Source organism: Diplotaxodon limnothrissa, linkage group LG8 (assembly GCF_057381915.1).
Source record: "Diplotaxodon limnothrissa isolate DT_005_m linkage group LG8, D_limnothrissa_male_GT1.1, whole genome shotgun sequence".
Classification (NCBI taxonomy): domain Eukaryota; kingdom Metazoa; phylum Chordata; class Actinopteri; order Cichliformes; family Cichlidae; genus Diplotaxodon; species Diplotaxodon limnothrissa.
The window spans coordinates 13,473,937-13,489,797 of NC_140603.1; the positions used below are offsets into that span (position 1 = coordinate 13,473,937).

Genomic DNA, 15,861 nt, shown 5'->3' on the forward strand with positions numbered 1-15,861 from the left:
AAAAGAAGCAATAATGCCACAAATTAAACAAATGCATCAGTCTTATTTCAGTCTGAAGTGGTAATGAATTCCTCATCAGAGAGCATCTGTTTGCAGGTTCTTGTGAAATGTTTTATTTGTGAGTCGGACTGAATTTAATCATAACCAAGCTGATTTTTGTATAAAGATCACAGAGTTTGTGTTACCTGAACAATTCTGGCACTTGTACCTTGACTGTGGTCCACTAAATCAGGTAAAGCTAGGTCACATTTCTTATGAATGAACTCGCTGAGCTGCACAAGAATTAAGGATTAAGTGTGGCTGACCCCTGGTGGATAAAGAGATCAGTTTCAGTGCTTTCCTAGTTTGGAGTTTAATTTCACTTTGCACAGTGTCTCTTCTATTAAATTTGTTAAGGGGGGAGAGTCATCTCGGTGCGCCCTTTCTCGTGGTTTCAAAAAATATTGTATGTAATGAGCTTGAAATATTTACAATTTCTTCATTTGAATATGGTTCGCTTTAATTCACTTCTGTTGTTTCCTAAATCACCCATCAGTCATCCACACAATCATGATCACATTTTAACGCCCACACTTATTGGCAGGTTTGACTTTTTGTAGAGAGCCTTGTTTAGTTAATTGTGATGTTGTTACAGGCTCATCTTACCACTGTCTCCTTGTCTGACCCCCATTATTTAAGAGATTACTTTACAGGCGATCTCCCTTGAGGTTTCCTTTACAAACCTTATTTTCCGCGTGCGTCACAAACTGGGTCCATGTGACTGAAACCCACTCTTTTTCTTTCCCCAAGGGTTTGGGGACGGGGCTATGTACCTCTATGTTTGAACCAAAGCTATTTAAACCTACAAGGGCTCTGTTCACTTCTAAATACGCCAACGCCGCAGCCTGAGGTTGTACCCTCATGTGTCAGCCGCTCAACTGACGTCACCCAAAAGCACTTGCACACTTCCCTTAATTTGGTGTTCACTGAGCTCCATCCTGTGGCTGCATGCGGGCTAATGTGACACTAGAGGATAAGCAGAATGACCTCTAACTGTCTTAAAAGAGAACAGGCATTTTATAGTCAAGGTGACCCAGTCCACAGGGTGACTGAAAAGGACCTGATAAAATATGATACAGCTCAAAGTCACACAGCACGGTATCACCAGAGAAAAATACTGAACTGTAAGTGCATGCCCCACTGAGATTACCAGAGGGCATGTTTGCTGATCTACATTTTTTGATTTTTTTTTCTTACACTTCCTTCAGGAAAGTGGGGCAAAACATAAAAATGTACTCTGGTCCCCACAGAATAGATCAGCTACAGAGGGCTTTTCAAGTACTTTTGGGCTCCAGCCAGCACACTGAAGTGTACCAAGTTACTGTAGAGGCTCATCAGTCATAGAACTTAATGACCCTATATTTACAGTGGTGTGAAAAAGTGTTTGCCTCCTTCCTGATTTCCTATTTTTATATGCTCGTTACACTTAAATGTTTTACATCATCAAAGAAATTTAAATATTAGACAAAAATAACACAACTAAACACAAAATGCAGTTTCTAAATAAACGTGTTCATTGTTAAGGAGGAGAAAAAATCAAAACTTCCATGGCCCTGTGTGAAAATGGGATTGACTCCACCTTGTAAAAACATTGGTTAACTGTGATTAACTACATATTTTGCAAAGTTGAGTTCGGTTTCACTGCCACCTGATTACTGCCAGACCTGCTGAATTAAGAAATCACCTAAATAAAACCTTTCTGACAAACTTAAGAGATCTCAAAAAAAGCAACACAAAAGCAGAACTTTTTGGAAGGTTTGAGTCCCGTTACATGTGGCATAAAACTAACACAGCATTTCAGAAAAGGAATGTCATACCAATAGTAAAGTGTGGTGGTAGTGTGAACGTCTGGGGCTGTTTTGCTGCCTCTGAACCTGGAATTCTTCTGTCTATCAAAACATCTTGAAGGTGAATGTCTGGTCATCTGTTTGTGACCTCAGGCTGAAGGGCATCTGGGTTCTGCAGCAGGATGATGATACAAAACACACCATCAAGCCCACCTCTGAATAGCTGAAGAAAAACAAAATGAAGCCTTTGGAGTGGCCTAGTCAAAGTCCTGACCTGAATCTGATTGCGATACTGTGGCATGACCTTAAAAAGGCGGTTCATGCTCGAAAACCCTCCAGTGTGTCTGAATTACAATTCTGCAAAGATGAATGGGCCAAAATTCCTCCACAGCGCTGTAAAAGACTCATTGTCAGTTATTGCAAATGCCTGATTGCAGTTGTTGCTGCTAAGGGGGGCCCAACCAGTTATTAGGTTAAGGGGGCAATCCCTTTTTCACACAGGGCCATGTGGGTATGGATATTTTTCCCTTTTAATAATAAACAACTTCATTTACAAACTGCATTTTGTTTACTTGTTATCTATGATGATCTAAAATCATTTACATGTGACAAGCATTCAAAAAATAGGAAATCAGGAAGGAGGCAAACACTTTTTCACACCACCATAACACAGAAATATTTTCCCTTTTAAAGATGAACAAGTTTCCTCTTATTGATAAAAACACTGATTGTTTGCTGTAAAGTTAATTGGCTTTCTTGGTTTATTAATTCAAATCACAATTTCATCCTTTATTGTGCATTTAGTGTATTTTATAAATTGCACATGGGTCACTATGCATAATACCTGCTGTCCGTGAATGAGAGGTGTTCAGTGATCAGAGCAAGTAAACTTTTAAAGAAAGCAGAATATTTGTGATCATTTTACAGGGAGAGCGAATGCTCTTTAGCCTGTGCTGAAAAATGACTCAGTATTCAGTCAACAATAACATGAGTCATATTAGACATGGATCACTGACCCCACCTGCAGGTCGTTGCCACTATAATCAATATGCGAGTTATCCCCAAATGGAACTGAAAGCGATGCACGCCCCGAGCTGTTCTTTCTCTGTATTCTCTGTGTCATTATTATGGGGGGCTCGAGGTAAATAAAACATATCAAAGCAAACTGCTCTCATAGCATTCTGGGTTTTTTACGAGATTTGAGATACAGCTGCACAAACTGGGTCAGAGGAAACCATACTGAACCACAACAAAGCTCTAAAATTCTAGAGAAATAGAGACTGATGTATCAATTGATCCTGTACTGCCATAAGGAAACAGAGATAGGGGATACAATGCTTGTGAAAGTACAATCTGACAAGTGCTTTAATCACCTTTTGTTTAATTTTTCATTAACTAAATTAAAAGCTAAAAAAATATATGGTCCTAACAAAATTGCTTATTAGAGAATATTTAGTGAATTTCATGATTTCTGACAGTGAGTTTAAAAGAGTCTGGAAATCCTCCACATTGAGACAATTTTATTAATCAAATGAACTCAACAATAAATAAAATATACAAACTTGTATGATATTAGAAAGTGGTACAGTGGGAGCTTCCCTGAGCTGAAAGGAATCTGACACTCTTCACCTACAGTTACAACTCATGATTGTGTTTTGAAAAAGAAAATACAATGAAAAGTGGCTTTATCCTGAATGACGTGCGTTCCTGCATCATTGAGTGCTTGCAGCATCTCGACTGCAACAGCTCTCTAGTTTTCTCTCCTTGGTAACTTGAACTCTTGACAAAGATCGGGGATGTCGAGCATCAGGTCTCATCATGTGACTGTAAGTAAATTGGTTTGGCCTGTTTCCTCAGGCGCTGTTGTGCTCGTAGCTTCCTGCCCTTCTGAGTTGCCAGTCCCATGGGTGGTAGATACGTCTGCAACACACACAGAGTATGCAAATAAAATCCCCCCAAAAATTTTCACCCATTATGGTCTAATAAAGTGTAATTACTTACAGCTCTTGGATATGGGTTTCTGTAATGAAGACCTTTAAATTTTTTTAAAAAATAACAACGTGTCAGTGACAACGTTACATCAAACTATAAACAAATTACAAAATAAAAGCCAAGAAAAATCATTGTTTGGGTAAGTATGTAAGAGCACAACATAGCACTTTTCTCATGCTGTTACCGCAGGCTTGTATTGTTATTTTTTTCTCTGCAGTTTCAACCACGATTTTTTTTAATCCAAATCATTCAGGTCATCAGGTCAGCTTTGCTGCTTACTCACGCTTGACATGCTGAAAACCTTTCAACTGACAAAGACTCAGTGTGTGATGTGTAAGAGTTGCGTAAACGCGGCACTGGATTATTGTTAACCCTTTCAGAATGTCTGTGCACGTCAGATGTTTCAGTACATTCAGTCAACAACACCATTCTGCATGCTTTCAGGCTGAAGACATCCCAAAATCACTGATACAACTGAATTAGAAAGGTTACATATTATCAGTATATTTCCCTGAGACACATGAAAATCAAAAAATGGTGTTGCTACTATTGTGGCCTTTTGACATGCTCACTACATAAAAAACAACAACTTGCTGCTTTTCTCCATTCTTACCGATTTCTATCCTTGCTTCACATTCCTCTATACACTTTCTTATTGATTCTTGTTCTGTGAGCTGAAAAACAAAACAACACACAAAGTCTTAAAGATGCCATAAAGCCATTTTCTCTTTAAAAAAAAAAAAGCATATTAGAGAGCAGAGTGTCGTTCACACCTTTTGGTTCCGTCTGAACAGATTGCGGGCCTCCTGCAGTATGTACTTCCTCTCTGTCTCCGTGTCACTTGCAACACCACTCTGTGCTTGCCAGGTTCGGGCAATGCGAAAAACACGCATGTACAGTGACAGCACAGTGGTACGGGTGGAGGCAGTCATCGGGGCTCCGAATCTGAGGAAAAAAAACAAAAGATACCTGCAAAATAAAGTTTTTACTGCATTATCTGTTTGTGTTCCGTCCCCCACATCGTGCCCCTGAATTAGATAAGCTGAAGATGGATGGATGCTCTATACTTGCAGCCTTTATTACTCGATTATACCACTGGTGGTTAGTTAGCTAGATGTGACATTATTTATTGCTCTTTTCTTTAACTACTAGGACTTTAATTAAGAGCTTTACTGCACAATTAAGACATGAAGTGCGTTATAATGAGAAACATAACAATAATGTGCATGCTAAGCAAGCAATTAGTAAATGAATATATGAACATCTTTCCAGTACTGTGCAAAAGTCTTGAGTTTAATCCAATAATAATGTCAAAGATAACACAGCATCTTTGCATTAACAAGGTGATTCCCAAAAAGCGATTAGCTGAAAACTTGGCATAGTTCTCCATGGTGTCCAAAGGGTCCTTAAAAAAAATTGAGGAAACTAAATTGGCGTAGGATGAAAATATCCCTTACAAACTATCTAGAGCAGGTGAACAGTACCTGAATGTCACGTCCTTAAGAAATTGGGAAAAAAAATCCAGGAAAGACCAGACAGAGGACCTGAGAGATGCATCTGGCCCATTAGTCGATCCATCAACTGTTCACTGAAGCCACATTAAAAATGGTCTCAAGAAGCCTGGGGTATGCCAAATTACACAAGAACTGGACTGAAAAATCAGTGGCAACAGAGCTTAATGGAGAGGAATCCAAATTTGCAAATTCATTTACAAATCATTGTTACTCTATGTATGTACAAAGGAGGTCAGTAGAGAACAATGACAGTGAGTGTCTACAGCTCTCTGTGAAATGCTATGGATTGGCCTCCGGAGCATGGACCTCAACATGACTGAAACAGTGTGGTGAACAGAAAATAAAAAACAAAACAAAAGAGATTTGAATGTCTTTCAAGACGCCTGGAGAACTATTCCTGGAGACTACTTAATAAAATGGCAAGAAAGCTGACTTCAGGATGTTGTTTTGTTGAAGAATAAAGGCGGTCATATCAAATATTGACCTTCAAGGCCTGCAAAACTCGGTTTAGCCTTATATACTATATTTCTATTATATAAATGATTTTCAATTTTCCTTGCAAAATATAAAGAAAAGACTTGCACAGTACTGTAGTTTTAGATTTTTAAATTATAGTTAAATATATTAGCCATATTCAACGCTAGATGTCACTAAAATCAACACTGAGATATTAAACAAACTGTTACATGACTGACGGAGAGGTATTAACTGTATGTTCTAGTATGCGCGCAGACTGAATTACGTTGTATATTAAATAAAACCATTCTCGTTATTTGTACTCACTGATGTTTTAGCATCAATTGCAACCTTGAAGCTAGCCCTTATTGTGACTGACCTAAACGTACAAAGACAGGGACATTAAATTAAAGGCAATGTTACTGCCTGTCACATTAACAACTTGAATTCGAATTGTCGCGAATCTTACTTTAATTAACACCACAAACGAAGAATTGACATACCCGTCTGTATCTGAAGAAGAGGCTAATTTACCAGCCGCTTGCTAGGACAGTCGCCTAATGATGACGCTTACTCATGACTAATCGGGAAGAAGCTAAATAATAAACACAAACATAAAAGAGTTCATATACTTTTAGTCAAAGTTGTATTTGTTTCACTTGTTAGTGGATAAAAAGTAGAAATAAGGCAGAAATTAATATAAACACCTCTACAGTTCAATGTGTATGAGCGATTGTAATTAATTTACAGTGGGGTTTTTGAGTCATTTTTCATTTTGGATATTACTGTGATCTACAAAACATCGACTTTTTCCTTGTCATATGAATACTTCCATCAATTGGTTAAAATAAAAGGATGTACGTTAGCGTCGCAGACGCGAGGATCAGCTGTTGGGTGCTTGTAGGCAGGGAGGAAGTGATGCAGGAAAATGTCCATAATGTAGCTCCACTCAATGACTAAAAGGGGGAAGCACAAAGAAATTGGGTGATTTAGTCCGAGCTGGCGTTTTAACTCACACCTAACAGCGAACACAACTGAAGATGGACTCTAAAGCTAGTTGCTAGCTTGTTACTTGCTTATTTTCTAAGCGTGGAACAGAATTCAACATTGATGTGGAAGTTTTTTTTTTGTGATCAGCTGCTAGCTAGTTAGCTAGCAATCTGAGTTAACGCGACGAGTTTGCTTCAGTTCGTATTTTTTGGCTAACTTCTTTAACTACTAAATTTCTTCAGCTATTCACAAAGTGATGTACATCCACACTCGACCGAATGTGTTTTCCCCTAAAGGTAAGTTTTTTACGGTGATAATTTTATTATTTCTTGATGTCTTAATCGAAAAATACCTAGCATAGCCGAGAGCTAACTTTTAGTTAATCGAGCTGATGCTAGCTAGCTATGACGACGTCGCCAGGGCCGGGCAGTTGGGATGGAGCTGTTAAATGGCCCGGTGCGGTGATCTAATGTGGCTCAATAGCAGCTTAACAACGACTGCCATCTGAATTTGTGTGTAATAGTTAAAAGTCCGAGGTGCGGGTGATTATTTAATGGCGGTTTACACTATATTTTTGAGTGTTGTACTTGTGTTGTTATACTCACCCTCCCAACAAACGTTAACTTGATTGAAATGATATTATTGTAGATGTTGGTAAAGGGCCGCTGAGGATATATCGATATAACAGTGTTGCATATGTAACACAGTCGTATTCCAGTTCACCTCGGGACGAGCTAATAATCTGGTTAAACTACTGGCTGTATAGGTCACTAGGCTGCTTAGTGTTTACTAACTCCAGTGCCAGCTTATTGCGGATTATATGTAGCCAAATAAACAAAATTTAATAAATATAAATTCAGACGGCCATCTGAGCTTAGTTAGGTGAACTTGGCCACAGCAGACGTGAGAGAGATTTTCCCCTACATGCCCCATGTATTGATCAGGACTGGCTTTTTGCCTTGATGTTGAATCCATGCATTAAATATGAAGTCAAGGGTCATATCACTGTTAGGTCAGTGATCACTGCGAAAGGTAGAAGTTGGTTTGAGAAGTTTCCTGAAGTTGTGGCTTTTACATCACAAACTGGAATATTGCGGCCCTTTTGAGATGTAGTTCCTTAAAGCCAACGGTGTCAAAGCTCAGCTTTTCACAGTATGCAACATAGCTAACTTATTTGCAGTTATAAACAAGTAAATGAAAAATCCTGAAATAAGGCAAACTCTTTGCAAGTTCTCAAATTACATATTAATAGCATGTTGACCAAAATAGACCTGCAGGTTTGGAAATGATGAGCTATCACTTTCTGCTTATGATGACAAGATAATGTGTCTTTTCAGCATTGTGGATGGCAAGGTCACAATGATGGAGCTCAGTAGAAAGACAATGCCATCTGAAGGATTGTAAGTCAGCTATTTTATTAGTTATCAGACACATGATCACCTCATGTTTTTCCGTCTGACTGATTAATTTCATTAACATGCATTCATCAAAGAAACATTTTTTAAGTTAAATGGGTAGGTAGAGAAAGCAGTTTACAAAGCAAGCTTTAGTTTGATTAATGTAAACTCCAGTTCAGTTGCAACTTGGTCAGTATCTCATAATCTTGTATGCCTTTTGTGTTTTTGCCACATTTTACTTGTTAGTCCTTTAGAAAACCTAGAAAGTCCTGTATGCTAACTTGCAAGATGCAAAATATTAGTATAAAAAAAATCCTAACTACATAGAGCCAGTGTAATTAACATATGTTGCTGTAAAATCCTAAAAAAGACATGGATAACCATAGTAGCCCTGTATTCTTGGTCCATGTTTGGTGTTGTCAGTGTTTTTATTTTTCATCTGCTTTCATTATTGCTAGTAGAGAATGAAGAAGCAATATTGTGCAATAATCTACTGCTTAGTATAAAAGGAGGTAAAACTTCCTCTGTTCAAAGAGAACCCCCCCCACACACACACGTTTATGTGAACACGGCACAGAGGATGACCTATAAATGCAGTTATTTGTATCACAATATTTATACAATTGTATTCCTATTTTAATTACCTATAACTAACTCTATGGTAATACCAAGAAAAGCTCCTACAGCCGTCATATAAGAGTTATATAGGTCTTCTGACTTAACACACAACCCACCGGTAGGCTTCTGTGGTTAAGGGTGATACTCCTCTTGTACTACTTTTGACAAGGTTTCTATGGTAACCCGAACAATGTTTAAGCATTGAATTAATGCCTATAGATTATTTTTGTTTTGCTTTGTTTTTCAGGGTTTTTAAATCTTCCCATTGAAGACTTGGATCGTGGTAGATTTAGCAGAGGTAGCTTGACATTTTCTGTGTTCCTCTGTACTAATATCCACATTTTAACATTTTTTTTGAGAGTCGCTGGGTGTAACTTTTTATTCTTAATAAATGTTCTTCCCCCTCAGGCTTGAGGGTATGTTGAGACGTCTTGTGAGGCCAGAGAAGAGGCGTCTAGGTGGTTCAGACGGGGACTGAAGGCGAGGAGGAAAGACAGACGAGGGACCGGGAGGAAGACATGGGCCAGTGTGTCACCAAGTGTAAGAATCCGACATCCTCGCTCGGCAGCAAGAGTGGAGACAAGGAAAGCGGAGGAAAGTCTCACAAGAAAGGTGGCAGCGCTGGTGGTGTCGGGAGCCACAAAGAGGATCCTGGCACCCAGTGTAGCAAAGCCACCAATGAGCTGTCAAATGGCACCAAACCTTTAGAGGTCACAGTGGAGACGCCCATCATCACTGCAGGGGACACACGCAAGGATGAGCTTCTGGATGGAGATGGGCTGTCGGTCAAGCGCATTGAGGAGCTGTTCTGCTGTTACAAAGATGAACAGGAAGATACCATCTTGGAAGAGGGCATGGAGAGGTTTTGTAATGACCTGTGCGTTGACCCGGCTGAGTTTCGTGTCCTGGTTCTTGCCTGGAAGTTTCAAGCAGCAACCATGTGCAAGTTTACAAGGTAAGGTGGAGTTTTTGAGAACAGGGCGTGTTGTCATTATCCATGTTTGTCAATCAGGATAAACTAGCATGACCACTACACAGTTATTACTTCTGTGTGATTATAATGATACTGATAAGTATGTATCTTTGTCCGATGTACCACAGCACATAGCTGTTGCACTTATTTGTTTGTCTGACAGGTGTTAGATGATGAAAATGCTCATTTAAACAAGATTGCCCAAGTCCACATTTTTAAAAAGTCAGATTCATTTGTCACAGCTCATTCCTGTTAGTTAGTCTCACCATGTTTCACATCTTTCTTCATTGTAAGTCAAGCAAATAAAGGTCAAAAAGGGGGAAAAATAATTTTCCTTTTAAAATCTCAAATGAAATTTCCCAAGAAATGTTCCTCCATGAAACCAGTCCTTTTCTTCTCTGTAGCACATTGTCAGAAACATGTGATTAAGTTAGGCGGGATCCCTCTGGAATGAGGACAATCGCTGTATTATTGATTGTCTATTATATACAGTTTGATTACTGTGGGATTTGTTTACAGTAACACATTCAGTCTGTGTGATTAATACTTCCAAACTTGTTATCCATTTAAAAAAACATTAAAACTGTTCTCAGACAGCCAGCAGTTTCCATCACTGCAGCAGGGTACAGTACAGTGTTGGCTGCTGGCTACTTCTAGTTGTAGCAGCAACTACGTCATCGTCGGCTGCTGTCAATATAATATAATCTCATCATGTGGACATATAGAGTGGGTTGCGCTTCAGAGGGAATGATAAGGGAATGTGATAAAGTTTTTTTTCTTTTCTTAAAGTAGTATCTTAGAAGTTGTCATTGATTAGATCAGACAGCTGATGTTTCTCCAGTGTTCTTTCTTTTCATGGATTTTTCTGTTTGTTCTTGGTGAATAGATATGCCCTTCAGATAGCTCAGGACCTGCATTATCTTCTCCTGAATTGTTTCTTCTTGGGTTGATTCAGTGATTGCCAGTGAGCCACAGAGGCAGTTTTTTCTTTCTTTCTTTTTTTTAAAAGTTGTACCATTGTGAACTCCCAATAGCAGTAGCACAGAGCGCTGGCAACCTTCCCTCTCCTTGCTATGTTTACATTCAAAACAATGTAGGGATTGGTGGAATAACCACTCACAGCCTGGGCAAACGTTTAAACCCTCCTAACACAGATTTGCAAACAGCATGCGTGAGGCAGTCGTTATAGAAAAGATCACTTTGCTTCTTGAGTAGGTAGCTTTTTACAGATACTCTACTGCATTAGTGCTGTTGGTGCTATGCTTGATAGGAGATTAGATTTAGAGTCAAGAGTTAAAGGTGAAAACACAGATTATTTTTCTATTTCATGTAACTCTTCTCCTTAATTTAAAGCAGCCCATTTGTTCTCTCTTTTCTGTCTCGAAAGTTGACGAGTTCCTTGTGTATTCTGACAAATCTCCATTCTCTGTATGGCTCCTGCAACTACTGTGAGCCATGAAAGGCGTGAGGGCGAACCAAATTGTTGCAGGCAAACACATTGCGCATCACTGAGCTGTCCACTGAGCTTGGAGATTCGTTATACTGACGTCCAGTCATCGGCATGAGTGATGAGAAAGCTTGCTGCCACCCGCTGCTATTAGCTCACCATTTGGCAGTCGCCTTTAATGACAATATGATGGTATCAAAACACAGATGATTGCTCGTCCCTAATGCTGGCTAATAAGGGAGACAGTCCAAGTCTCCTGACACAGATTTCCACGTCTGTACTGTGTAACACTATTTGCTGGAGTTGCACGTTCTCCCTGTGCCTGTGTGGGTTTCCTCCCACAGACCCGCACACACATTAGCTTAATTGGTGATTATAAAATAGCAGTGGATGTGCAGTATAAGATAAATCAGTGTATGGATGACAGGTTGAATGTGACTTGTGGTTTAAAGCACTTCAAGTGGTAAGTAAGACTAAAGCGCAATCTAAATGTGTGCCATCAAGCTGCTGGCAGACTAGTAAGTAGACTGACTCATCTCCAGGAAGCTGCATGTCATAAAGACAAACTGATGAACAGTCTTCACATGACCTACGATCAGGCTCTGTGTTCTTAAGGCTGGTGTGATAACCATTAAAGAATTAAATCTGGGGCATGATAAACATCTGGGTTAATAAAAATGGGAAGATAAAATGACTAGTTATGATCACACTTGGTTACTTTTTATGCATTTTCCTTGGGGAAGTCAAAAGGTTCTTAACTGCATGTGCTTATGTGTTGAGAATTTAATACTGTTCCCCTATTTAAGCTATTTAAATAACATGTTTTAGGCAAAGATTGTCACATGCTGTTAACCACTATATTTTGCACCCCTAATACCTAGCATATGTCCCTATTAACCCTTTTACATATATAAAAACAGCTTAGAAATACTATAACAAGTCAAAGAATACAGAATTACAGCTATAACAACATATGACAGAGTAGAATTTTACATATTTGATTAATAACGATCTCCTTATCTCAACTAAATGTGACAGACTAAGTCCCGTCTTCTCTCACTAAATCTCAATTTGACTTTCTCCCTTAACAAGTCAGCTCTTTAAAGGTGACGATCATTTATTCCTGTTATGTGCTCATTCTCAAAAGTATAAGTCTCAAGCTGGTCCTCAAGGGACACACGGGAAGTAGATCGTCTGCAGTTGAATAGAGCTGCCTATTGGCATGGTCGTTAGTCCGTCCAGATTTTGAACTCAGCACTTTTCTATTGAGAGGCTTTGGACAGTACCAGACTCTGGTACCCAACATGTTTCTTTGTGATCTGATGCTTACTGATGCTCTTTATATTACATTTGAGTTTTAAAAAAGCCTGCACTGTTGTAGAGGTCAAAGGAGGTATATCTGCCTGGGTCAGTGCTTTCAGCATGAAATGACTGTAATATTATTCAAAGCTGCAATGAAAGAATGAAGTTTTCTATAAATTTGATAATGTGTTCTTAAATAGTACAGGGATTTGTCACTGATGTTTGTAGTGTTAAAGATAAAGCCTGGTGATTGCCTGACATGTCTTCACAATGTTTTGTTGTACATTTTCTGCAGATTTAGGTCTTAATTCAGTCTACTTGTGCTCATATGGCTCTATGGAAAAGTAAATGGATTTTTTTCTGGTGCTTATCTTGACTGGAAATTGTGATTGTGATTCTGATGTCCACGCTTCTCGTGTTTGCATCACCAGGAAGGAGTTTGTCGAAGGATGCAAGGCTATCCAAGCAGACAGCCTCGAAGGCATCTGTTCACGGTTCCCCTGCATGTTGCTGGAGGCCCAGGGTGAGGAGAACTTCAAAGACCTGTACCGCTTCACCTTCCAGTTTGGCCTGGACGCCGAGGAGGGGCAGCGCTCGCTGCAGCGCGAAATTGCCATTGCCCTATGGCGGCTGGTTTTCACGCAGGACACACCTCCGATCCTAGAGCGCTGGCTGGACTTCCTTTCAGAGAACCCCTCAGGTATTCGGGGCATCTCAAGGGACACGTGGAACATGTTCCTCAACTTCACCCAGGCGATTGGGCCCGACCTGAGCAACTACAGCGAGGACGAGGCTTGGCCCAGCCTCTTTGATACGTTTGTAGAGTGGGAGCTGGAGCGTAGGAAAAAAGAGGAGGAGCAGGCACTAACAGCAAAGGAGGAAGAGGGGAGGTGTACTGAGACAGACTGCTCTCCCACCTCAGATAGACTTGAAACAGAGGGAAGCCGCGGCTCACAGACGTGGGGGGGCCACTGACCAGAAAACAAAAGAATATTTGTAAAGGAGGGAAGGATACAACCTATATGAGTGAACTATACATCTGTGAATCAATGGATGAATATTAGTATTACCATAACAGCTGTTCATTTTGCTCCCCTTTTTCTGTTGGGGTGGGGTTTCTGCTTTTCCAACCCTGTTTTTTGGTTTTTCAAAGGGCTCCAAGAACTGTTGTGTTTAATGCACTTCTATTTAAGTTATTGTTTTATTCTTCTGTCCTCCCATATTTGGGTTTTGTTTGGTTTTTAGTAATTGGACAAGAAGTCCATTTTAACATACAACTACCTACCACAATCCAGCAAAATTAGCTCTTTTTAAAGCTCTGTTTCAAAGGGCAACACACGAGGTTCCCCCCTACAATTACAGAAAGTGGATTTCGACCTGTTAGTACCACTCATCTTGTACAAGGAAATGGTTGTTATTATAATAATAATAATAACAATAATAATAATAAAGACGAAGGGAAAATCGGGCAGCATGTCCACAGATAATTTACTACCACACACAAGATTTACCATAAGGGTAGGAGTCAGTGAAATTGGATTAATATAGTTGCATTGTATGTTTTTTATCTTGCAGTGCTGTGAAATTTGAATTGGTTCCACTTGAATTGCCTTCACAACTGTCTGCCTGCAATTACTCAACTAATAGTAATGGATTACAATTCTGTAACAAGGGCATTTCATTTTTTTAAAAAATGATACAAACTTAAGTTTCAATTAGTTTTAAATCCAAGTTGCTTTCCATGGTTACAGATACAACTTCTCATCTGTGTTGAGTGTTGTTGTTTTTTTTTTTTTTGAGTGCTTACAGTGCGGTGATCAGCTTAGCTTGTGTAAGCTGCTGCTGTACTCCGTTCTCTACCATTTTGTTGTCCACCTATTTTCAAGAAGCAGAAAATGTCATATACAACACAATGATGTTGCCTTTTTTTCCAATATAAGGAAACCTGTATCTCAACAAATCTATTAAAGCAAGGTCTTGGTCATTTCTGGTCAGAAGATGCCTAAGCCTGCGTTATATTCAGGATCATTACACTGGGCGCGACATGAAGCTTTATTGTATATTGTTTACTTTTGGGAGTTTGAAGCTTCACAGTCTTGAACTGCTAAACAAAAATAGAATATGTGCACACTTCACAAATAAAGTTGATTGCTGCTGGTGATGGTTGTAATAAATTGCACAAAAACCTATGGCATGCTAAGATGCTATACTTGGGAACGCTTTGCAGAGAGATTGATGTCAACCACATCGAAACCCTCTTCAAAAATGTTAATTAATTTTATCTATAGCTTAGAGGTTTCTTTTTCTTTTTTTTTTTTTTTTGCCATGAGTGAGTGTTAATTAGACTGGTTAATCAAGAGTCTCCGATGGAGGTTCAGTGTAAGAGGGTGACCATAACCTGATTTGTCTGGTTTACAGCTACAATGGTTTTATTTTAACTCCCCCACCCCACCCCTCCTCTTCCCTTTTCCTTTTTTATATAAAATGTATTGATTTATAATAAATAAAAGCAGTGTTGAATTTTTGACCTTGAAAATTTGTCTCATTTCTCTTCAGTGATTTTACCTTTATGTAGATTTCTGCTGTGTTGCTCTGTTGGTGTCATAGGCAGTGCTTTAATACCCTTTCAGTCAGATGGAGTGTGGCTGGGCAGTAGGAGGCTTTGTGGAGGCTTGTCGGAGCAGGAGGTAGAGAGCGGACCGGTTAGGGGCGTGGTTCTCTCTGATGCGGCTCTCGCCATTGGTGGACAGCTATCCTGGTTACCAACCAACACAACACTGGGCACATGAGAAACCACTAAAAAGCTCGTGAATTTCAAAGATAATGGTTATCAAAGTACTCTTTTTTTTTTTTTTTTTTTTTTTAATGGACCGTGAGTATTTTTCTTGCATATATCAGAGTCGAAATAAAGTAAAGGCTTTCTGAGATTATGAAGACGGTACGCAGGTTTATATCTGTCTTTTAATAGTAGTTGGAGGCTAACTCGCTAGCTTTTTTAGTTTAGTTATGAACGTCAGCACTGCTTTTACTGAGCTATCGGCTGCTTGCTAACGTCGCCTGCGCCACTACACCTACTAGTTAATTCATGCGATACAACCGCATAGGAGGTTGATAACCCGTTATCTTTCGCTTAAAGTTGACATAGTCAACAATGGCTAGCTCGTTAGCTCTTAATAGCATAGAAATTATTGTAACAGCAACGCTACCCGACAAGCCAACTCCGTGCACGAGTGCTGATGAAAACAAAACCCTGGGGTGGTTTAAAACGAGTTTTGGTCAACCCCTGCTTAAAATAAGATGCTAACGTTAACACAATCGTGAATGTTTGGTATTTGGTCCCTTGAAT

The 15,861-nt window shown here is 39.4% G+C and overlaps 2 protein-coding genes across 4 annotated transcripts; one reads left to right on the plus strand and one right to left on the minus strand.

The window, feature by feature from the left end:
* Window positions 1-3,336: 3,336 nt before the first annotated feature.
* Window positions 3,337-6,339, minus strand: lyrm1 (LYR motif containing 1). 2 transcript variants are annotated; one of them, XM_085360566.1, is made up of 6 exons: window positions 6,292-6,339; window positions 6,116-6,167; window positions 4,592-4,787; window positions 4,432-4,492; window positions 3,828-3,859; window positions 3,337-3,746 (listed from the first exon to the last, which is right to left on the minus strand). In XM_085360566.1, the coding sequence occupies exons 2-6, from the start codon at window positions 6,127-6,129 to the stop codon at window positions 3,633-3,635; spliced, it is 417 nt and encodes a 138-aa protein (XP_085216692.1). In that variant the 5' UTR covers window positions 6,130-6,167; window positions 6,292-6,339; the 3' UTR covers window positions 3,337-3,632. The 2 variants fall into 2 exon arrangements, with proteins under 2 accessions (XP_085216692.1, XP_085216693.1); XM_085360567.1 differs by lacking the exon at window positions 6,116-6,167.
* A 378-nt stretch (window positions 6,340-6,717) lies between these two features.
* dcun1d3 (defective in cullin neddylation 1 domain containing 3) lies at window positions 6,718-14,804 on the plus strand. Of its 2 annotated transcripts, XM_085360569.1 has the most exons (5): window positions 6,718-7,074; window positions 8,116-8,178; window positions 9,041-9,091; window positions 9,202-9,748; window positions 12,947-14,804. In XM_085360569.1, exons 4-5 carry the CDS (start codon window positions 9,312-9,314, stop codon window positions 13,488-13,490), a joined length of 981 nt encoding a protein of 326 aa, XP_085216695.1. In that variant the 5' UTR covers window positions 6,718-7,074; window positions 8,116-8,178; window positions 9,041-9,091; window positions 9,202-9,311; the 3' UTR covers window positions 13,491-14,804. The 2 variants fall into 2 exon arrangements, with proteins under 2 accessions (XP_085216695.1, XP_085216694.1); XM_085360568.1 differs by lacking the exon at window positions 8,116-8,178.
* Window positions 14,805-15,861: the final 1,057 nt, after the last annotated feature.

Bases quoted from the DNA above. Each gene is read 5' to 3' on its own strand.
- dcun1d3 (XM_085360569.1), top strand. From the start codon at position 9,312: ATGGGCCAGTGTGTCACCAAGTGTAAGAATCCGACATCCTCGCTCGGC. The intron at 9,749-12,946 runs GTAAGGTGGAGT...TTGCATCACCAG, and splicing joins ACCATGTGCAAGTTTACAAG to GAAGGAGTTTGTCGAAGGAT.
- lyrm1 (XM_085360566.1), bottom strand. The intron at 4,493-4,591 runs GTGTGAACGACA...TTTGTTTTTCAG, and splicing joins TGTTCAGACGGAACCAAAAG to CTCACAGAACAAGAATCAAT. The intron at 3,860-4,431 runs GTAAGAATGGAG...AAAAATTTAAAG, and splicing joins TGAAGCAAGGATAGAAATCG to GTCTTCATTACAGAAACCCA.